This window comes from Lipotes vexillifer, unplaced genomic scaffold (assembly GCF_000442215.2).
Source record: "Lipotes vexillifer unplaced genomic scaffold, Lipotes_vexillifer_v1.1 scaffold708, whole genome shotgun sequence".
Taxonomy (NCBI): domain Eukaryota; kingdom Metazoa; phylum Chordata; class Mammalia; order Artiodactyla; family Lipotidae; genus Lipotes; species Lipotes vexillifer.
In genome coordinates, this window is record NW_006781346.1 from 21,992 (window position 1) to 46,132 (window position 24,141).

Sequence of the window (24,141 nt, forward strand, 5' to 3'; positions counted from 1 at the left end):
GTTTGTTAGAAATTAATCCTTAGGCCAAAAAAAAAAAAAAAAAAAAAAGATTTTACCTAAATACAAACTGAGGCTAATACAGCACAACTCTGCCTGTCTCTAAGGGTGACTATTTCATGTTGTGCGCCGCTGGGCATTCACCACCCGATCCCTTACACTGCTCCCCAATCTCCATCCAAAGGCTGGGAGCCTAGTTAAACACATTTTCTTAGAAAGAAGGAAAGGAATTCACCCACAGTGCCACCAGGCAGAGTCATTTTAAACTACTTTCAAGAGCTCAGAAGTAACTTCCTGTTGGGTGTGAAGAGGCCTCAGCTCGGGACTTGGCCCTGGGGGCAGAGCCGCGGCAGCTCTATCCTCTTGGTGCCCCTGCTCCAGAGGGGACAGAAGCCTGCTGCCCCCAGAAATTCCAGCAAGGATTCTGAGGAACATCTTGGGTGGAGAGGTCAAGTGATTCCTTCCGAGACCCTACTGGCAAGGTAGGGTGGAATTATCTCTAAATTCAGACCGCTGGGTCAAGGTGACGCCTGACACCCACCGGAAGGTTCCGTGGGCGCTTCCTGCCCGACCGCAGCCTGTGATTTGAGACAATGACCCATCTTCCTAGCAAAGCCCTGGTTTCCTTAAAATCACCCCAGGTTGGCACTGTCTGGGGAGAAGGACAGGCCAGCCACCTCCAGTAGATAAATATAGTGGAGCTGTTTTTAGATGGCCTGGCAGGCCAGGCTGTCATTAGCTGTGGTGGAGCGGACAGGGCTTCCTCGTCCATTGGGGACTAAGCACTAAAACAGACGGGGCCCAGGGAAGGTGGCCAGGGCCCTGGGTTCGTCAGGCCTCTCAAGCCTCCAGTCTGCCCAGCATCAACGCGGGCCCCGAGGTGCGCTGCTCCTTGCTGGGCCACTTGGGAGAGGCCCATGGAGGCAGGGCTGGAAAGCCTCCCCAGGTGTGCCCGGGCCCCCTGCATGCAGGTGCCAGGCTGAGCACAACGCACGTAGACCTGATGAGGAGATTCTAATATGCCCTCCAGCAAACCCATGAAGCAAGAGGGACATTTCATGGTGCAGATGGGGCTCAGCAAGGTCACAGAGTTCCAAGCTGGGACATGAACTCCAAAACCCCAGCTCTCCTAACACCCTAGGCCTTTCCACCACAGTCAAGTTCAAGTGCTCCCTGCCTCACTCTTGCTTCTGTACCTTTACCCTCTCTCTTCCTCCTGCCTGGAATGCCCTCCGCTCTGCCGGGGCTGGCCGCGTTCAGCTTTCCCTCCAGGCCCCGGACAAGCCACTGCTCTCCCAAGGCTCTGAAGCATCCAGCCCCACCACACTCTTCTCAGCCTCCTCTGCTCTGCGCCAGTTCACTAACTACTGCATTACGTTCCATCGCGAGGGCTTCTATTGCTTCTCCAAGGCATGACTGGTCTCCTCAAGACAGTGATACGCCAGGGCGGCAGGCACCAGATTACAGCCAGGTTTCCATCTCTGCCTCCTTCCCGCCGCCCTGAGTGTCTGACTAGGACCCAGTGTGCAGAGGGTGCTCAGCTGGTCAACGGGCACTCACTCCCGGGGTCATGTCGCCCTTTCAGTGTCATACTCTCAGTGTCATCTAGCACCGAGCTTCCAGATTCCCTGGGGACGCCCACGTGTGCACCTGCGCCGGGGGCTCCGGACTCAGACGTGCAACTGCTGCTCAAGAGCTCCGCATGGACAAGGTTCGGGCTCCTCAAACTCCACAACACACTCCACACGGGCCTCGGGACCGCTCCCCAAACCCGCCCTGCCCACAAGCTTGCCATCTCACAGGCAACTCCTGCTGCTAAGGCCCAAACCGACATCCCTCCTCGACTTCTCCCTTTCTCAGCCCCACATCCAGCCAATCAGGGAATCCTGTCAACTCTATGTCAACACACCCCCAGAAGCTGCCCCCTCTCACGCCCCAGTCAAGCCACCTCATCTCAGTGACGGCGTCTGACTGGCCTCCCTGCCACTGCCCTCAACCCCGCCCCTGCTGTCTATTCCCAGTGCGGCACCAGAGTGACCCTGCGGGAACCTGCGGTCATTACTGGAACCTCCCTGCTGCCCTCTCCCCACCCGCTCCCCAGGGACAAGCATGGCCTGGCGACCACCGCCCTCCAGCTGAGGCAGGGTCCAGACTGCGCGGGCGGCCCACAGCCCTCAAAGATGGTCAGTTTCTAAGGGGCAAGGAGCTCAGACCCCACCCTTCTTCTCAAAATTGAACGCCACCCCTCTCCTTGGGGGCTTTGCATGAGTCCCTGCAGACTCCATCCTCAGGCCTGCGTGAGCTTGAGGCGCCTCACGCCCAAGGATGCTTTCCACACCTAGTCCCCAGAAGGGAGAAAGGGGCCCTCGCCCCAGAGGCGGGTAACTGATTTTCCAAAGATGTCATATTTTGATCAGCACTTTCAAAGCATGAAGGGGCTAAACCTGGCACCATGTGCCTCTCTGATGTTCGTCCAACAAACACCGTTCACCCTTAGACCAGGCTGTGGGATTCAGTGCTGACCAGACACGGTCCTGGCCTCAGGAGCCCACTGTCCCTACACATAACCAAAGGAGTCAGCCTGGTGTCCCGGCCACCGTACACCCCACTCCCACCTCACTGGTACCCAGGCAGGTGCTCACCGCCACCCCTCAAGGCAGGCGGGGCAGCAGTATTGACCCCGGGTGACAGATGGAAAAGCAGAGGCCCAGACAGGTCAAAGTGACTTGCCCAAGGTTGTGCCGGAAGTTACTAGCAGAGCCTGGGCTAGAACCAGGGTTTCCAACCCCCTCCCAGGGCTCTTCTGGTTGCTGGAGAAGAGCGCCCTCTCCTGGAGACCAACGATGTGGACAAAGAACCAAAAGATACAGAGGTGGTAGGGGGCGGCTTTCCTATTTAACCACACAATGACTCATGCAACTGTCCACTTTCCATCCGCTCACAGGCAGACATCTGTGAAGCCCTACTTGTGCCAGGCAGGGTCTGAGTCAGGGTTTCAGGGATGAGCCCTTGCACGTGGAACAGAGATGAGCAGCAGAAAGAGGCACCTTTAGTGACAACCATGAACTTGACGATGACAGCGATGAGCACAGAGGCAGGGGTCTCAGGAGACGGAGAGGGTGCGGGGGGGAGGGGGGAGGCAGGGAGACGGTGGGGTTGAGATCTGAACCCCTCCCAAACCACTGAAAATCCCAAGCCTGATGGCGCACATTCAGAAACCACGCCTGGCACCGTGTCAGTGTTCCCTGGATGGATGCCGTTGAACAAACCAGCACAGTCCCCCTGGAGGGTGAAGTGGTTCCAGCTCAGCCGTATGATGGGAACGAAGGGAAAGCAAGGGAGGTCTCGGCTACTGAGAACATGAGCCTACTCACACACTCACACACTCTCACACTCACACTTACACACACTCACACTTAGACACACAGACCCACACCCACACACTCCATCTGAATGAAAGCTGCTCAACAATCCACTGGCTCTATTTTGGCCTGGTGTGAAAAAGCCTTGCAAAGCAACCCTTTTCTTCCATCATATTTTACGTGACAGCTCACAGCATTCCAGGGTTGCTCTAATTGCACGGCCTGAGACACTTTACCTACCAGAATGAGGTCTCCAGGGAACAATTCTGGCCAAGCCGGAGTCTTGGAGAGACAGAGAGAGACCCCACTTGGGGCTCAGGGCCAGAGCTGTCTCTCTCTACATTTCTCTTAAGAAATAATCTTCGGGACTTCCCTGGTGGTGCAGCGGTTAAGAATCTGCCTGCCAACGCAGGGGACACGAGTTCAATCCCTGGACCGGGAAGATCCCACATGCCGCAGAGCAACTAAGCCCGTGCGCCACAACTACTGAAGCCCGCGCACCTAGAGCCCGTGCTCCACGACAAGAGAAGCCACCACGGTGAGAAGCCCGCGCACTGCAATGAAGAGTAGCCCCCGCTCACCGCAACTAGAGAAAGCCTGCGCAGCAACGAAGACCCAACGCAGCCAAAAATAAATAAATAAATAAATAAATTTTTAAAAAAGAAATAATCTTCGTCCTTGCGGTGCTGAGCTGGATCTCTTTGACCTCTTAGCAACTCTGCACCAACCCAGGGCAGTGCAACCAGGAAGGGCTGGTGGCTTTCTTGCCAGCCCTTTTTTTTCTGCCACAAGAGAACTGTCCCCTGGGTCATGGCCATCACAGTGAAGGAAAGGAATGCAGGCCAAGGAGTTGGGAGACTGGTGCTAACCCTGCCTCCAGCTGGTCACAAAACTTCATTAGGCCTCAGTGTCTTCCTCAGGAAAATGGGTCTAATAAAACACACCCTCACCTCCTCACCAGCTGCTCTGAGGACCAGAGGAAAGAGAGGGAAGTTCTTAGAAAACTCAAAAAGCACGGCTCAAAGTTAAAGCATCGTCGTCTATAAAATAAATCTCAATTTGAGACCAAAGGACGTTTTACTTCTCTCCGTGTGGTACCTTCACCTCAGATTTTCCTCAAACTCCTTCTGAAGGGACAGACGGGAGACACATCAGACTGTCTCAAACACAGAACTAACACAGAATTAATGTCACTAGCCAAGGCTAAGGAAAAGTGCCCCTGGCATTAATGATTCTAACAGGACTTCCTTCAGGAGCCCTGACCTTGGTTTCTGTCACAAATATGTTCCCTTTCCAGGCCCAGCAAGAAACACACTCATTCACCCGATGGTGTCACCCCTGTGGGCTGGGGGCCCCCTGGATTCTCCTCAGTCGGGGGGCCCAGCCTTCTCACCTCTATTCCAAACTCATGGAGTGGCTTAGTTCAAAGGATTTTCTCTTTCTTTTTTCCTACTGAGGCATTTTTAAAAATACCCTGAGCACTGTGGGCCCCTCACACACATGGGGTGATCAGGCCCTGACCCAAACTCACTGCCTCTATAGGAATGGAGGAGGCATCACGGGCTGCAGCCCCCAGAGGCCAGGCGGCCTGAAACAGGTCTCGGCAAAGAGAGGCGTCCAGACTGCTACACTGGGGAAGGTCTGTCTCCACGGAAAATGTGTGTGCAGGTTTGGCCCCATGCCCTTCTACAGCCATGACCCGAGTGTGGGATGTCTTCTTGTCCTCTGGGCTCCTCCCCTTACTCAGGCGGGGAATACAAGGGCGAGGACCGTGGCTTCCAGGCCTTATGCTTTCCCCCAGTGGGGCTGCAGACGGGCAAGGGAGGTGAAACTGCCCCCTCTTCCTTGGGCGGCAGTGTGGCACGATGGAGAGGGTCTGATCTGGGAGTCGGGGGCTGGAGTCGTGCTCTCCTCCTGCCATCATCTACCATCTGTGTGTCCTCGGACAAGCCCAGGGCCTCCCTTCCTCAAATGGAGGTAATGTTACAAGCTGCCTTGGTCAGGCACAGGCACACAGGGAGGACTGAGCCAGACTGCGGATGTGAAAATGTACAGTCAGCCTGGCGTGGACACCTCCCAGGCCCCATGTGTCCTTGGCCCCCGGCCTCCAGCAATGGCCTCCAGCAACTCCCAGCCTCCCCTCATGAGCCTCTCCGTCTGCCCTCTCCCGGCCCACCCCCACCCAGTCACCCCCAGACCCTCATCGCCGACTCCAGTGCCATCCGAGTCTGGAGGAACATTAGGGCTTACTGAGTACCTCAACTCGGCTATAGAGAAGCGTCTCCCAAAGCTCCCCCGGGGACAGGTAAATCCAAGGGAAAAGCAAGCACCAGCCCTGCCTTCCTGCCCTCACTGCATCTCGGGGACGGCTCTTTCTGGAAGTACAGCAGTTAATTAACGCAGAGGGAATGAGAGAGCCGGTATTATCAGCATTTTGCAAACCCCCAATGAAATAAGGAATCCAGGGGATGAGCACCAGCAGCTGCCAGGTCAGAGCAGAGGCCACAGGACCTTCCAGGCCCCCGCGGCAGCACACGGCACCACCCGTGACTGTGCCGGCCAAACACCAAGCCAAATCCCATCAAGCCTCTGCTCTACCCATTTACAGGAAGCACGGGAACTGCAACACAGGCTCAACTAAACCCACAGGTGCAATCGGCAAGATCAAGACTGTGGGACGCCCGGGAAGATAAGCTGGTTACGTCATCACATTCACTTCAGGGGAGGAAAGGAAGAGAAATGTTCTAGATTCATTGAGACTTAAGGGCCTCATGAGCCAAATGCCACCCGTGGATCTTGTTTGGGTCCTGCTCCAATTGCAGAAATACGTCGTGAGATCAGTAAGAAAATCTAACACTGACTAGGTATTGGAGGATGAGAAATCACTGTCGTTTTAGGTGTGGTAGTGGCGTTATGATGGTCTTTTCTTTTTTTGGCCACGCCGCAGCTTGCGGGATCTTAGCTGCCCAACCAGGGATCGAACCCGTGACCCCTGCAGTGGAAGCACAGCATCCTAACCCCTGGAGCACCAGGGAAGTCCCTATGATGGTCTTTTTTTAAAAGATCGCTTCTTTGATGGATATGCTGAAATATTTATAGAGGAAGTAATATGAGGTCTGGGACTTGTTTCAAAATAATCCAGTTGGGGTAGTGGGTGACACTGGTAGGGCTTCAGATGAAATAAGACTGGCCCTGATTCCTGAAGCTGGGAGGTGGGCACACAAGGGTCTGTGAAATTATTCTCCCTACTTTGAATTGTTCTGTTTGAAATTCTCCAAAATAATTTGAAAAAACAAGTTCCTATTTTTCAACTCAGTCAATAACCCTACTTCTAAGAATCAGCCTATAAAACAAGCCACATGGATGAAAAAGCAGCATGCGCTGTGAGGCTCATGGTACCATCACCTGCCCAGAGAACAACAGGAAGCAATCTCATGGGCCACCTCCACAGGAAGAGCAGGTGATGCTGCAGTACAGCCACTTAACCAGGTATTATGCTGACATTACACAGGATGATGTAGAGGCTCTTCAACAGACAGGCTAAAGTGTCCACGAGCTCAAACTATTAATGAGCCTCTCCTCATTCTACTAGAATATAAGCTCAGTGAAGCTTCACTCACTGCTCCATCCCCAGACACAGGACAGGTGCTCAGTAAGCATGTGCTGACTGAGCACATGTTTAAATGAAAGAAAGTCATCCAGGTGAATAAGCAGGACAGCTTGTGTACACAGCGCGATCACCACCCCCGTGAGAGGAAGTGAGCGCACAGGCACAAAGACCAGAAAGAGAAGGCAAAACTGAAACCATCCCTGGGAGGCTGGGTAATGGTCTAATATCATTTCCAAAACCACAAACAAGCTACAAACAGTCCTCATCGCTGTTGTGTGACTTCGCCGTGCAGACGGAGACTTAGACACACGCTGAGCCCTCCCTTCCGCTCCACGACAGAGCAGCAACCCCACATTCTCCCGCTCCTCTCCACCAAGGGCCCTGAAATAGCTTTACTGCTGGCAGAAGTGCACTCGCCAAGTTCCAGGAGCCGTTTTCTTAATTGCTTGTGATTAAGGTGTAAGCTGACTGCTGGACCTGGCAGGGCCAGGGAAGGGAAATGCACAGTTTGGGGGATCTGGGGTGCAGGGCAGGAAGCTGAGGAGCGCGTGCTGCTGACTGTCTCAGAACCCCAAGGCTGTGGGATCCTGGGAGGAAACCTTCTGATGGGAAGAATGTGGACAGGACCTGGAAAGTTCCCAGGCAAATGAAGCCCATGTAGGCGATACACCCCCAACCTGAGCCTGGGCTCAGGTCCATTCCCATTCAGAGGTCCTGGGTGTCCAACCAGGCGAACGAGAGTCACCTGCACATGCAGCACCCGGCCTGCTCTGAGCAGACAACTGCAGGCTCCACCGGAGAGCACCCGGGGGCTTCCGGCTTGAAACCAGAGGGCAGGGGTCTAAATAAACAGCCAGGTACCAGGGGTGAGACATGGCTGCCAATTTCCAGAGGCGTCAGTCCATCAGAGGGAAAGGATAGAGGAAGCAGCTGCCTCTGGAGCCTCAGCAAGCCCACCACAGCCCACCAGGGCAACATGGACTGAGACCTGGGGTCAAGGGCATCGTGGTCAGGGGAGGGGCTCGGGGCTGGGAGTGAGGATCTTTGCCTCTCATCCCTGATCTGCCATCAACTCACGTGGGGCCCTGGGCAGTCCGCTCTCCTGCTCATCTGTAAACAGAGAGGTCACATGCTCTCTAAGTCCCCTTGGCACTAAAATCTGAGAGTCTGTTCAGGGGGTTTGATCTAGGAAGAACATCACAGGACACTGTGCCCTACAATGATCCTTGGGATCTCCCATTTTCGAACATTTACTGTGTCCTTCCCACACACAGCCCTGCGAGGAAGCACCATTAATCCAGCCTGTAGGCGGGGGGACAAAGGTAGTCAGAGAGGATGAAGATGGCCCTGTACGAACCCAGCGCCTTCCAGAGCCCACATCCTTGTTCCTTCCACCAGTCAACCCAGGACAATCTAACCTGCTTCCTTCCCATCCACACGGGGATTGACGGTCATAATTAAGTCCATTCCAGGGTCCACACACACACACCTAGCTGGCCAGATGCCCCTTCAAATCTGGAGGCAGCTGGGACAGCTCAGATCACCCTGACCTCAGGCAGGACAGGGGCTCTGGGTCCAGTCAGGCCAGGGCGAGTGCAGGGTGACCCTGAAGGAGGCATTCTGCCTTTCCGACTAAAGTAAACAGTGGCCTCGTCGCAATTCCCAAATGTAGGTCTATGACCAGTCTCACAACTCCACAGGAATTTAGAAATATAAATATTTTCAAGGACTGCCCTCTATTCTGAGAACACCCACCCTACTTTTCTGGTACTAAAATATCCTTTCTTTTCTAAAATGCCAACCATGTTAGATGGTAGTTGGGGTTTTTTAATTTTTGCTTCTTTACTTCCTTCCTTCCTTTAAAATGAACACATTTAACAAGGCTACATATTGGCAACCCTTGAAAGATCCTTCCCTTTGTTAACACTGGTCTGTGAAACCTGGGCTAGGAATAAGGTCTTTGGATTCTTTCTTTGTTCTCTAACAGCACTTCCAGGCTGGAAGGCATCACATGCCTTCCACCACATGCGCCACAACTACTGAGCCTGAGCTCTAGAGCCTACAAGCCACAACTACTGAAGACTGCATGCCACAACTACTGAGGCTTGCGTGCCTAGAGCCCGTGCTCCACAACAAGAGAAGCCACTGCAATGAGAAGCCCGCACACCACAGCGAGGAGTGGCCCCCGCTCGCCACAACTAGAGCAAGCACCTGCACAGCACCGAAGACCCAATGCAGCCAAAAATAAATTAATTAATTAAATTTTTTTAAGAAAATGGCAATCCCCAAACTGATTCCCTGCCTCTTCATAGCTGACTCTGACAGCAAGAGCGCCCCGCACACTCTCCCCTCCCTCTTGGATCTGCTTGACCCCCACTCAGGGACCTTAGGGACGCCCATCCACTCCACTCTCTGCCAGAGCACCCAGACACGACCTCCTAGAGGGGCAGAGAGATGCACAGTCTCCCATGCAGGGAGCGAGGACTCCAGACCCCATTTCACCCACAAAAGTTCTCAGTGACCAGCTAAGAAGCCACAGAATCATCTGGGCTACAGCTATAATGGATGGCTAAAATCAAAAAGGACAATCACCAGGGACTTCCCTGGCGGTCCAGTGGTTAGGACTCTGCACTTTCACTGCTGAGGGTGTGGGTTCAATCCCTGGTCAGGAAGGGACCTAAGATCCCACAAGCCACGCAGCCTGGCCAAAAAAATAAATAAATTTTTTTAAAAAGGACAATCACCAGTGTTAGCGAGGTTGTGGAGAAATTGGAATCTTTACACACTGCTGATGGGAATATAAAATGGTGCAGCCACTTTGGAAAACAGTCTGGCAGTTCCCCAAAAGATTAACCCTAAAGTTATAATATGACCCAACAATTCCACTCCTATGTATATTGAAAACACGTCCACACAAATACTTATACATGAATGCTCATAGCAGCTTTATATTCATAATAGCGAGAAAACGTAAACAACCCAATGTCCGTCAACTGATGAAAAGATAAACAAAATGTGATATATGCACACAACAGAATAGTATTCAGTCATAAAAAGGAGTGAAATACTGATACATGCTACAATGTGGATAAACCTCAAAAACAGTATGCTAAGTAAAAGAAGCCAGTCACAAAGGTCCAAATATTGTATAATTCCATTTATATGAAACGTCCAGAACAGGCAAATCCCCAGAGACCGAAAGTAGGTCGGCAGTTGCCCAGGGCTTGGAGAGGGGGAAATGGGGAACGACTACTAATGGGTACAAGAGGTTTCTTTTTGGGATGATGAAAATGTTCTAAAGTTGACTGTGGTAACGATGGTTACACAACTCTGTGAATATACTAAAAACCATTGCGTTGCACACTTTAAATAAGTGACTTGTGTGGTGTGTGAGTTACATCTCAATAAAGCTGTTATAAAAAGGAGCGAGCAGACATTACAGTGGCAGAAGCCGCAGTGCGGGCCCCGCCCAGGGGCACCAGCAACATGTAGGAGCTTGCTAGACGCCCAGACCTACAGAATCAAAAGCCGGGGGGTGGGCCCAGCAATATGCATTTTAACAAGTCCTCCAGGTGATCCTGAATCTCACTAAAGTTGGGGACCCCTGCTTAGAGTATGTGATACTTAACCTTGACTGTACTTTGGAATCACCTAAGTTACTTTAAGAAAAGCTCCATGCCCCAGCCCCCATAGCAGACCAACTAAATCAGACTCTCTGGGGATGGAGCTCAGGCATGGGCCTGTTTTAAAGCTCCGAGGTGAATCGACTGCGCAGCCAGGGTGAGAAGAACTGGATTAGAGGGTGTCTTGGGCCCCCCCTCCTCTTCAGCTCTTTTGAGAGTTTGACCCCAGCTCGCTGGTGCCACCTGGTGGCCACATTGGGGAATGACTCTACATCTTCCTTCTGCCCCGGACCCTTATCCCTCCATCACCAACACCAGGAAGCCCAGGAATGGGGCTCAGGGATTCCCCTCCTCCCACTGCAGAGGTTAGCACCATCCTAGTCTTTGGAACTGAGATGACGGAGCTGGCCTGGCGGGGAGGGGGCGAGAGTCCTCTACTGGCTCTGCTTCCATTAAAACACCCCACACCCCAAAGGCAGCCAGAGCATCTACTGCTGAACATAGCCCCAACCACACCACCCTTCCCTCCCGCTGCCAACAAAGTAGAGCTAACTCACCCACCCAGCCTCATCTCTGACAACTTCCAACACAACTGTGTTCACGGGCACCGAAGCACCTTCACTGCTTCTGAACTCGCTTCGCAACTTTCAGCCTCCTGGCCTTCGCCCAGGCGCTCCCTCCCGCCTGAAGTGCCTTCGCCTGGCTCTCATTACTTCGGGATTGTTCAAGGCCAGCTCTGTGGGACCTCTCCTCTCTTCCCAAGGCTCACGTCCCCTTGATGCTCCCTGCTGCACCCTCGGTGTGCCCCACAATGAACATCCATGGCTGCAGAGCTCAGAGGAGGGGAGGGCCTATCACCTTTGGGGGGGCAGGGGTGCAGTCCCTAAATTGCCTAAAGGCAGTGAAGAGCTAGCAGGGCCGGAAGGAAGGGGCTGTGGAGAGGGGGACTCTGACAGAGTGTGGTCAGTGTGGGGAGAGGGCCTATGGGTGCTCTGAAGCAGGGCTAGGCATCCTATTTCAACTACTCGGGCCTCCAGCTACAGAGAGAAATGGAAGCGTCAGTTCTCCGCTCTCTCAGGGCGTCCTGAAAGGAGCTCAGGCTCTCAGTTCACTGCTGCCACCTGGTGGCAGAATACAAGACCACCATGAGTGAGACCCACAGGCAACTCCAAAGGGGATATACAATGGAGCTGCTGGCCCTGGGGAAAATGAGCCCATCTTCTAAAGCTCAGCCAAGTCCATTTTCTGAAACTCCTTAACTCCTTTCCCCACACCAAATTTGGCAGCCCTTCCAAGTGACCTCTGACCTTGGGCATAGCCTGACCCCAGATGGCCTGCCTCTAGCCCAACACCCTTTTTCCCAGCCATGGTCTGATCGATGACCCTAAGCAAAGGTTGGCCTGGATCAGCCATTCACAACATGTGCCAGGTGCAGGCTGCGCATGGGGCTGGCTTGGAGCTGCCTCTTCTCTGCAGGGGCCACAGGCAGAAGCTGACCTTGGGGACTGCTGGCCCACAGCAGAGAGCACAAGGCCGGCACCCAGAGGGGCGCTCCCTCACTTCAGGCTCAGTCTCCTCGGCTCCCCCCACAGCTGCTCCCTCCCACTCCAGCACCCTCTCCTTCTCCAGCAGCCAAGCAAGTTCACTGGGCCAGAGAAGAACAAGAACAGGTCAGCATGCTCAACACAGAGGCCAGAGGCCAGAGTCTGATGCCCAGAGCAGCCCGGTGGGTTACATGGCCGCACCAGCTGGGCCCCATGTGACAGAGCATGGGGAACCACAGCCGACTGGAGGGCACATTTTTTCTAGATAGGCTAAAAATCTGAATGTTTATATGAAATCTGGACTTCTTTAGAAAACTCCTGATTTGGATTATTGAATGCCCAGTCCCTCAGGCAGCATCAGCTGTGAAAACACTGAACGGCTTCCCTGCCGGATATTAAACAGCCACTCTCCAGGACCCATCTACCAACCTGCCTCTTGCCCAGGATCCCCAGGGCCCCCATGGCCCAGAAACCGGAGGGTGAATGCCTGGCACCACAGGGATCTAGGACAGGGTGCTCCTCTGACCGGTCACATCCTTGACGGGTCCCAGAGCCGCAGCAGCTGCTAAATACCCTGAACCTCACCCCCGCACACACCCCACCGAGCACTCTGGAACGTAGCTGGGACAAGCCGGGGCTGGACGTATTTCCATGTCAGGGATCACCTCCGCTTCCAGAAGGTGAAGAGACCGAGAGCCCCTGCAGGTCCTGTGGGGCCCCCAGCCCTCACACCCACGGTGGCCGCCTCCTGGGCTGTACACGTGGGGACGGCACCCGGGCCAGGGCCGAGGCTCACCTGGCGGTAGGTGCAGATGATGATCTCCCGCAGGTGGTAGTGCATGGGCGTCATGGTCTCACTGACCGTGTCCAGTGCTGCGTCCACCTCCTTCTTCACGCGGTGCCCATCAGGCAGCAGCTGCACCACCTTCATCACCACCTGGGACCAGAGGAGGGGGATGAGCAGAGAGAAGACCAAGGTGGGGGGGCCCTCCAGCCCCGGCAACAGGTTCACCCACACCAAGGGCTGCACTGGCTTCAAGGCCCAGGCCCTGACCACTCCTTGCTTCTCAGATGGGGGCGGGGAACAAGGGCGTTCCTCCGTATCTCTGAGGCCAGGGCTCCCGAGGTGCTTATTTTTTAAGCAGCAGGAACCTTGCTTCAAACGAAGCCTTATCCAGGACTCTAACCCATAAAACAGCTGTCATGTAACTGGGGCTGGCGGGGCAAGGGGGGGATACAGGACAGGCCTATGCTGGGGCCTCGCTGGCTCTCCCTCCACCTGGCAGCAGCCCCCAGACACTTCGGAAACACCCAGCTCTGAGGAACCCAGTGTGGACACCGCTCATCTGAAGTAAGCCCCCCTTTACTCGGGGAAACTGAGGCCCGTTAAGGTCACTCTGCAGGGCAGGGCTCCTCCCCGCAGTCACCCTCCCGACCACGCCCCTGCGGACCCCCCTCTGGATGTGCCTACCCTGCAACCCCTGCGCCAGCACCAACCCAAGCCTCCAGCACCTCCCACCCCCACTTCAGCAGCCCCTCCTTCTCCTCGCTGGTAGCCAGAGAGGCCATAGTGTGAGCACATCCTGTTTGTGTAATTCCTGGGCTTCAGTCTCTTCCTGGCTCCCTGGCACTCAACATAAAAACCGAAAGCTTCCCCAGGTCTACAAGGTCCCCCAGTGCCTGACCCCACCTGCCTCCCAGCCTCCCTCATAACCGCCCCCCCCCAGGGCTCCAACGCCTTGCTGGAGCCCCCTGAGTCACCCCAACAGCCCGCACGGTCCTTTCAGAGCCCCGAAGTCGACCTCCACCTACTCATCCATCCCATCCATCCGTGTCCCCACTTGTTCACATCTGCTCCCCACCAGACAAGAAGCTCCCTAATCCCCGAGAGCAATAGCTTTTCCACCTAGGAGGTGCCCCGTGGACGATGCTAAATGAACGAAAGACCAAAACCCTACCCAACTCAGCTCTTCTCTCAATCTGACCCATCTCCACGACTGGGCCCTAGCGGGATCGTGGCAGGAAGGGCGCTCCCTCACCCCTGCATTTCTCAAAAGGAACTGGCCCAGGGCCGGCACACCGGCAGGGGTGGAGCTACAGCCCAGTGGGAGAGGAGGACCCATCACCTGGGAGGACCCTCGGCTAATCCGGCTCAGGCCACACCCGGATCCCAAGCTCTGGGTTGGACATCTCGCTTAAGAGGAGTGTGGACCACAGGCAGGTCCCCAGGATGGCCCAGGGGCAGTTCCCCAGGCAGAGGGCTGCAGCTTTTTCAAATGCAACAAACCAAACTCCTGGCCTCTACCCCTAAATTGCTCCTCCCCTTGAATTCTTCATCTCCTTGGCTGTCACCAGCGCCAGCCAGAAACCTGAGGTCATCCTGGGTGTCTTCCCTCTTTGCCTCACAACCAATGGCCCCCAAGACCAGCCAATGGTGACTGGACTCCTGTTCACCGGGCGGCCCCCGCCTCACTCAGGCCCCAGGCTCTCCTCTCCACACCCTCCTCCACATACTGGCCTCCAGAATGAGAATCTGATCACGACCTCCCCTACTTTTCTGCTGGCCCCAAGGTTAAGGTCAAATACACAGTGTGGTCTTCCAGGGTCCTCACAGTCAGGGCCCCCACCTCAGCCCTGCCTCCTTCCATTCTGGCCAACTGCAGCCTTCCACAGGTCCTGCCCCTTCCAGACTCCCTCCTTTGCACATTTGAGCCCCTCTGAACACTATCCCTCCCCCGAGCCCCAGGAGACTCACTCATCTTTCTAAAATGCACTCAAATGTCACCTCCTCCACGAAGCCCTCTTGGGCTCCCCCAGCTGCACCTTCAGCGCTCAGAACCAATGTCTATTTCAGCATTCTTCACAGTCTACTGAATGTTCCCCACTGGACTGTGGGCACAATAGGCCTGAATTAATTACAAAGGAATCTGGTCTAGACATGAGCATGTCTTGGGGTGGGTAAGGATGGGGATACAGAGGCATCCTTGGGTCACATGATGTAACTTTAGAACACAGATTCAGAGGTCAACTACCTGGCTTGTGCCCTGACCCCATCACCTCTATGACGTGGTTCTAGGGTGATGAGCTTGGCTCCCAGCACCTCAGTTTCCTCATCTATCAACTGGGAGTAGTAAGGGCACCTAACTCTTGGGAGCTGTGAAGGGTGAAAAAGGGAGCACACACAGAGCTCCTGGCACAGGACTGGGTGTGAGTAGAGAGAGTTCTAACTATCACATCTGAGGGACCGACGTGTAGACTTGGAAATAAACCCTCATGTATACGGTCAAATGAACTTTGCCAAACCATTCGACGGGGAAGGGACATTCTTTTCAACAAATGGTGCTGGGAAAACTGGATATCCACATGAAAAAGAATGAACTTGGACCCTTACTTTATACCATACACAAGAATTAATTCAGACAGAAAGATAGACAAGAACAAAAGGCAGAGGGCTGCATACCAGATAAATGAACAAGATAAAACCCCAGAAAAACAACTAAATGAAGTGGAGATAGGCAACCTTCCAGAAAAAGAATTCAGAATAATGATAGTGAAGATGATCCAGGACCTCGGAAAAAGAATGGAGGCAAAGATCAAGAAGATGCAAGAAATGTTTAACAAAGACCTAGAAGAATTAAAGAACAAACAAACAGAGATGAACAATACAATAACTGAAATGAAAAATACACTAGAAGGAATCAATAGAATAAATGAGGCAGAAGAATGGACAAGTGACCTGGAAGACAGAATGGTGGAATTCACTGTCATGGAACAGAATAAAGAAAAAAGAATCAAAAGAAATGAAGACAGCCTAAGAGACCTCCGAGACAACATTAAAGGCAACAACATTCACATTATACGGGTCCCAGAAGGAGAAGAGAGAAAGGACCCGAGAAAATATTTGAAGAGGTTATAGTCAAAAACGTGCCTAACATGGGGAAGGATGTAGCCACCCAAATCCACGAAGTACAGAGAGTCCCAGGCAGGATAAACCCAAGGAGAAACACACCGAGACACACAGTGGTAATCAAACTGACAAAAATTAAAGACAAAGAAAAATTATTGAAAGGAGCAAAGGAAAAAAGACAAATAACATACAAGGGAACTCCCATAAGGTTAACAGCTGATTTCTCAGCAGAAACTCTACAAGCCAGAAGGGAGTGGCATGACACATTTAAAGTGATGAAAGGGAAGAACTGACAACCAAGATTACTCTACCCGGCAAGGATCTCATTCAGATTCAATGGAGAAATCAAAAGCTTTACAGACAAGCAAAGGCTAAGAGGATTCAGCACCACCAAACCAGCTCTACAACAAATGCTAAAGGAACTTCTCTAAGTGGGAAACACAGAGAAGAAAAGGACCTACAAAAACAAACCCAAAACAATTAAGAAAATGGTAATAGGAACACACATATCGATAATTACCTTAAACGTGAATGGATTAAATGTCCAACCAAAAGACACAGGCTCGCTGAATGGATACAAAAACATGACCCATATAAATACTGTCTACAAGAGACCCACTTCAGACCTAGGGACACATACAGACTGAAAGTGAGAGGATGGAAAAAGATACTCCATGCAAATAGAAATCAAAAGAGAGCTGGAGTAGCAATACTCACATCAGATAAAAGACTTTAAAATAAACAACGTTACAAGAGGCAAGGAAAGACACTACATAATGATCAAGGGATCAATCCAAGAAGAAGATATAACAATTATAAATATATATGCACCCAACATAGGAGCACCTCAATACATAAGGCAACTGCTAACAGCTATAGAAGTGGAAATCGACAGTAACACAATAATAGTGGGGGACTTTAACATCTCACTTACACCAATGGACAGATCATCCAAACAGAAAATTAATAAGGAAACACAAGCTTAGACCAGATAGATTTAATTGATATTTATAGGACATTCCATCCAAAAACAGCAGATTACACTTTCTTCTCAAGTGTACACGGAACATTCTCCAAGACTGATCACACCTTGGGTCAAAAATCAAGCCTCAGTAAATTTAAGAAAATTGAAATCATATCAAGCATCTTTTCTGACCACAATGCTATGAGATTAGAAATCAATTACAGGGAAAAAAACGTAAAAAATACAAACACATGGAGGCTAAACAATACGTTACTAAATAGGATCACTGAAGAAATCAAACAGGAAATCAAAAAATACCTAGAGACAAATTACAACGAAAACATGATGATCCAAAACCTATGGGACCTATGGGATGCAGCAAAAGCAGTTCTAAGAGGGAAAAAGAAACAAGAAAAATTTCAAATAAGCAATCTAACCTTACACCTAAAGGAACTAGAGAAAGAAGAACAAATAAAACTCAAAGTTAGTAGAAGGAACGAAATCATAAAGATCAGAGCAGAAATAAATGAAATAGAAACAAAGAACACAATAGCAAAGATCAATAAAACTAAAAGCCGGTTCTTTGAGAAGATAAACAAAATTGATAAACTATTAGCCAGACTCATCAAGAAAAGGAGGGAGAGGACTCAAATCAATAAAAATAGAAATGAAATAGGAGAAATTAAAACAGACACCACAGAAATACAAAGCATCCTAAGAGACTACTACAAGCAACTCTATGCCAACAAAATGGACAACCTGGAAGAAACAGACAAATTCTTAGAAAAGCCAACCTTCCGAGACTGAACCAGGAAGAGATAGAAAATATGAACAGGCCAATCACAAACACTGAAATTGAAACTGTGATAAAAAATCTTCCAACAAACAAAAGCCCAGGGCCAGACAGCTTCACAGGTGAATTCTGTCAAACATTTAGAGAAGCGCTAACGCCCATCCTTCTCAAACTCTTTCAAAAAACTGCAGAGGAAGGAACACTCCCAAACTCATTCTACGAGGCCACCATCACCCTGATACCAAAACCAGACAAAGATAATACAAAAAAAGAAAATTACAGACCAATATCACTGATGAATACAGATGCAAAAATCCTCAACAAAATACTAGCAAACAGAATCTAACAACATATTAAAAGGATCATACACCATGATCAAGTGGGATTTATCCCAGGGATGCAAGGACTCTTCAATATACGCAAATCAATCTGATACACCATACTAGCAAATTGAAGAATAAAAACCATATGATCATCTCAGTAGTTGCAGAAAAAGCTTTTGACAAAATTCAACATTCATTTATGATAAAAGCTCTCCAGAAAGTGGGCATAGAGGGAACCTACCTCAACATAATAAAGGCCATATACAACAAACCCACAGCAAACATCATTCTCAATGGTGAAAACCTGAAAGCATCTCCTCTAAGATCAGGAAAAAGACAAGGATGTCCATTCTCGCCACTATTACTCAACATAGTTTTAGAAATCCTAGCCATGACAATCAGAGAAGAAAAAGAAATAAAAGGAATACAAATTGGAAAAGAAGAAGTAAAACTGTCACTCTCTGCAGATGACATGATACTATACATAGAGAATCCTAAAGATGCCACCAGAAAACTACTAGACCCAATCAATGAATTTGGTAAGGTTGCAGGATACAAAATTAACGCACAGAAATCTCGTGCATTCCTATACACTAATGATGAAAAATCTGAAAGAGAAATTAAGGAAACACTCCCATATACCACTGCAGCAAAAGGAAAAAAATACCTAGGAATAAACCTACCTAAGGAGACAAAAGACCTGTATGCAGAAAACTATAAGACACTGATGACAGAAATTAAAGATGATACAAACAGAGGGAGAGATATACCATGTTTTTGGATTGGAAGAGTCAATATTGTGAAAATGACTATACTAACCAAAGCAATCTACAGATTCAATGCAATTCCTGTCAAATTACCAATGACATTTTTTACAGAACTAGAACAAAAGATCTTAAAATCTGTACGGAGACACAAAAGACCCCAAATAGCCAAAGCAATCTTGAGGGAAAAAAACGGAGCTGGAGGAATCAGACTCCCTGACTCCAGACTATACTACAAAGCTACAGTAATCAAGACAATAATGGTATGGCACAAAAACAGAACTATAGATCAATGGAACGGGCTAGAAAGCCCAGAGATAAACCCATGCACCTATGGTCAACTAATCTATGACAAAGGAGGCAAGGACATACAATGGAGAAAAGACAGTCTCTTCAATAACTGGTGCTGGGAAAACTGGACAGCTACATGTAAAAGAATGAAATCAGAACACTCCCGAATACCATACACAAAAATAAACTCAAAATGGACCTAAATGTTAAGACTGGACACTATAGGGCTTCCCTGGTGGCGCAGTGGTTGAGAGTCCGCCTGCCGATGCAGGGGACACGGGTTCGTGCCCCGGTCGGGGAGGATCCCACGTGCCGCAGAGCGGCTGGGCCCGTGAGCCATGGTCGCTGAGCCTGCGCGTCCGGAGCCTGTGCTCCGCAGCGGGAGAGGCCACAACAGTGGGAGGCCCGCATACCACAAAAAAAAAAGACTGGACACTATAAAAGTCTTAGAGGAAAACATAGGAAGAACACTCCGTGACATAAATCACAGCAAGATCTTTTTTGATCCACCTCCTAGAGTAATGGAAATAAAAACAAAAATAAACAAATGGGACCTAATGAAACTTAAAAGCTTCTGCAAAGCAAAGGAAACTGCAAACAAGACGAAAAGACAACCCTCAGAATGGGAGAAAATATTTGCAAACGAATCAACAGACAAAGGATTAATCTCCAAAATATATAAATAGCTCATGCAGCTCAATATTAAGAAAACAAACAACCCAATCCAAAAATGGGCAGAAGACCTAAATAGACATTTCTCCAAAGAAGACATACAGGTGGCCAAGAAGCACATTAAAAGCTGCTCAACATCACTAATTATTAGAGAAATGCAAATCAAAACTACAATGAGGTATCACCTCACACCAGTTAGAATGGGCATCATCAGAAAATCTACAAACAACAAATGCTGGAGAAGGTGTGGACAAAAGGGAACCCTTTTGCACTGTTCGTGGGAATGTAAATTGATACCGCTGCTATGAAGAACAGTATGGAGGTTCCTTAAAAAACTAAAAATAGAATTAACAGATGACCCAGCAATCCCACTACTGGGCATATACCCTAAGAAAACCATAATTCAAAAAGACACATGCACCCCAATGTTCACTGCAGCACTATTTACAATAGCCAGGTCATGGAAGCAACCTAAATGCCCATCGACAGACGAATGGATAAAGAAGATGTGGTACATATATTCAATGGAATATTACTCAGCCATAAAAAGGACTGAAATTGGGTCATTTGTAGAGACGTGGATGGATCTAGAGAAAAACAAATATTGTATATTAACGCATATATGTGGAACCTAGAAAAATGGCACAGATGAACCGGTTTGCAGGGCAGACATAGAGACACAGATGTAGAGAACAAATGTATGGACACCAAGGAGGGAAAGTGGTGGTGGTGGGGTGATGAATTGGGAGATTGGGATTGACATATATACACTAATATGTATAAAATGGATAACTAATAAGAACCTGCTATATAAAAAAATAAATAAAATTAAACTAAAAACATAAAATTAATTCAAAATGGATCAAAGACCTCAATGTAAGAGCTAAAACCATAAAATTCTTAGAAGAAAAGCTTCATAACATTGCATTTAGCAATGACTCTTTGGATATGACACCAAAAGCACAGGAAACAAGAAAAAACAGACAAATTGATTTTCATCAAAATTAAAAATTTTTGCAGGAAAGGACACTATCAATAGAGTAAAAAGGCAACCCACCGAGCTATCACGTATCTAACAAAAGATTGATATCCAGAATATATAAAGAGTTCCTACAACTCAACAATAACAAAACAACGCAAATCAAAAATGCGCAAAGAATTCAAATAGGCATTTCTCCAAGGAAGATACAAAAATGGCCATAAAACAAATGAAACAATGTTCAACATCACTAGTCGGTGGGGAAATTCAAATCAACACCACAGTGAGATGTCACTTCATACCTACTAGGAAGGCTTTTATCAAAAAAAAAAAAAAAAAAAAAAAAAAAAAAAAAGACCGGCTTTTAAAAAAAAAAAAAAAAAAAAAAAAAACAGAAAACAACAAGTGTTGGCAAGAATGTGGAGGAACTGGAACCCTTGTGCTTTGCTGGTAGGAATGTATATGGTGCAGCTGCTGTGTAAAACAATATGGCAGTTCCTCAAAATTTAAACAGTGAATTACCGGTTGATCCAGTGATTCCACTTCTGGAATTGAAAGCAAAGACTCAAACAGATATGTGTACACCCATGTTCACAGCAGCGTGATTCACAGTAGCCCAAGGGTGAAGACAACCTAAGTGCCCACGGACAGATGAATGGATAAACAAAATGTGGTCAATACTTACAATGGAATGCTACTCAGCCTTTTAAAAACACAAATTGTGACACATGCTACACCACGGATAAAACTGGATGCTATTATGCTAAGTGCAATAAGCCAGTCACAAAAGGACAAATACTGTATGATTCTCCTCACATGAGGTATGTAAAATAGTCAAATTCATAGAGATAGAAAGTGGAATGGTGGCTGCCAGGGGCTAGGGGAAGGGAGATGGGGAGTTAGTGTTTAATGGATAGGGTCAATGTGGCCTAAGGAAAAAGTTCTGGAGATGGTGGTGATGGTTGCACAATAATGTGAATGTACTTAATGCCACAGAACTGTACACTGAAAAACGGTTAAAATGGTAAATTTTGTGTTATGTATATTTTACCACAATAAGAAGTTAAAAAGAAAAGAATCAGTGAATCAGCCAGAAGAAGGAAGAAAGAAGTGGTCCAGGGCAAGGGAAAGGCATATGCAAAGGCCCAGAAGCTGAAAGCGCTTGGTGAGTTTGAGGAGCTGCAATGGAGGCCAGGGTGTCAGGACAGTAGGGACGGCAGGGGAGGGGCACTGGCCAGGCCGGCCAGGTAGGCAGGAGCCGACCACAACACCGACACCGGGCAGCCACGTGCCAACTCTGAGTTCCACATGCCCCATGTGTAAGACGGGGACACTGCCACCTACTTACAGGGTGTCAGGGAAGATTACAAGAGGCACATGAGGTGCAATACATGGGTGGCTAAATGTGAGATGTTAGCACTGTCCATCCAGTGCCCTGAATTGAAATGGGGGTGGGGTGGGGCGGTCCGGGGCCCAGCACCAGGGTCACCAACCACAGCTGGGTCCCAGGTGCCTGTGAGGTGGTCATCAGTGTTACCCAGACAAGATGGTGGCCAGTAGCCCAGCAGCAGGGCCAGGAGGAGTCGGGGGGATCCACCCCCTCTTCTCCAAACACCATCTGCCTGGGCCCAGAGACAAGCTACCCTGTGCCCTGGTTTGCTCATCTGTGAAATGGGGACAGGGAAGGACTGATACGATGAGGTGGAATGAGGTAATGGCCTTAGGGGGAGCTTTGAAGATCTCCCCCCGCCACCTGCCAGCAAGACTCACCCCTCCCCTCCCCCAGGTGTCCCCTGGGGACCCCACGGGGCATGCTCACCTCAAATTCGCCCTTGGTGAACTTGGCATCGGGCACGCTCACGAGCTCCTCCTCGCCCACCTCGGGGAAGCCCTAAGGGAGGACAGTTGCTGGGACCGGGAGCATGGCTACCAGACCACACCCTCCCCCAGCTCTGCCCACAGCTGGAGCCCGTGCCGGGGGTCTGCCAGCCCACGCGCCGTCTGCCCAGGGCTGATGAGAGGGGGCTCTGGGACCACACCTTCCTGCCACAGCCAGGGTCCCCAGGGACCAAATGCCCACCCTGCCTGGGCAGACCCCTGTCCTCACACAAGAGGCCACACATACTCGGATGTGCCAGAAGGCAAGCACAGCCACCACCATGGCGGTCGTGGTCCGGCCCTGGCCGCTGAGGCAGCTGAACACGAAGCCAGTACCCGGGTCCTTGGCGAGGGCAGCCTGCAGGGTCCCCAGCAGCCGGTCAAAATCCTGCACAGGGAGACCGAGGTCTGAGTCAGTGGGTACTCCCAGCTGCACAGATTCCCAAGATGGCCCATCCCTCCAAATGGCAACCCCGGCAGCTGTCCTGGGAGTGCTTGCTCTGAGCCTGGCTGTGTCAGGCTCACAACCTTGTACGCACATACACTCAGCTCACTGCAGTACACACCAGACCACGTGCACGTAAACAGCCACACTCCCATATAACCAGGCACTGGATGTATGAGCAGACACGGGCACACCCCTGAGGTTCCCGGTGCCCACCATCTGCCAAGCAGAACAAGCACATCCCTATATGCTGTGCCCCCAGGCTGCACGTGGACCCCCCGCCCTGCTGCCCACCTGAGGTGGACCCAACCCAGATCCCAGTTTGAGGGCAGTCCCGACCTCAGCCAATCACTGCAGCGCGAGACCACTAGGGGGCAACAAACTACAGGCAGCCAGACCCACAGAGCAAAGTGAGGGGGCCATACAAGCCCCATCACCACCCATCTCACAGACAGACACAGGCGCATCACCCAAAGAATTGACACATCACACAGGCACACAGCGACCCCCACACAATACATGCCAGGCACACACACCACACAAAGACCCACAGACCGTACACCCATTCACAGGCATAAACCTATAGATACCACATGCACACAGAACTCCCTCAGTCACACACAGCATTCTCCAGCGCCCTCCTCCACAAACCCCCTACACACACCACACCACACAGCTCCCCACCAGACACGCTCTCCACGTGTCCCCCGGCAAAGACAAGTGGCACAGCACAGCCTCCACAGACACAGACATACCACACACTCTCCAAAACCACACCCACAGACATGCTCACCGACCCCACACATACCTACAACACATAATACACATACACACAGGCGCGCATGCACACACACACAAAGCTTGGCAGGCATGTGAATAAACGGCCTAGGCCAACCTGAAACCCTGCAGAACAAGCTTAGTCCCCCTGGGGAGCTGCGCCCACAGCCAAGGCCCAGGCCCGAGGGAGGCGGGGGGGGGGGGGGGGCGCC

At 50.5% G+C, this 24,141-nt stretch overlaps 1 protein-coding gene across 2 annotated transcripts in view; it reads right to left on the minus strand.

Moving 5' to 3' along the window:
* The window catches only part of PALD1 (phosphatase domain containing paladin 1), an 82,216-nt gene that overhangs the window by 5,015 nt on the left and 53,060 nt on the right, over positions 1 to 24,141 (minus strand). The window contains exons 16-19 of one of the 2 annotated variants that reach the window (XM_007454556.1): positions 22,955 to 23,095; positions 22,649 to 22,720; positions 12,929 to 13,073; positions 4,891 to 4,895 (exon numbers count right to left, since the gene is read on the minus strand). In XM_007454556.1, coding sequence (XP_007454618.1) covers positions 4,891 to 4,895; positions 12,929 to 13,073; positions 22,649 to 22,720; positions 22,955 to 23,095 — 363 coding nt within the window. The remainder of the gene's footprint in view (positions 1 to 4,890; positions 4,896 to 12,928; positions 13,074 to 22,648; positions 22,721 to 22,954; positions 23,096 to 24,141) is intronic. The other variant, XM_007454557.1, reaches the window with a different exon arrangement.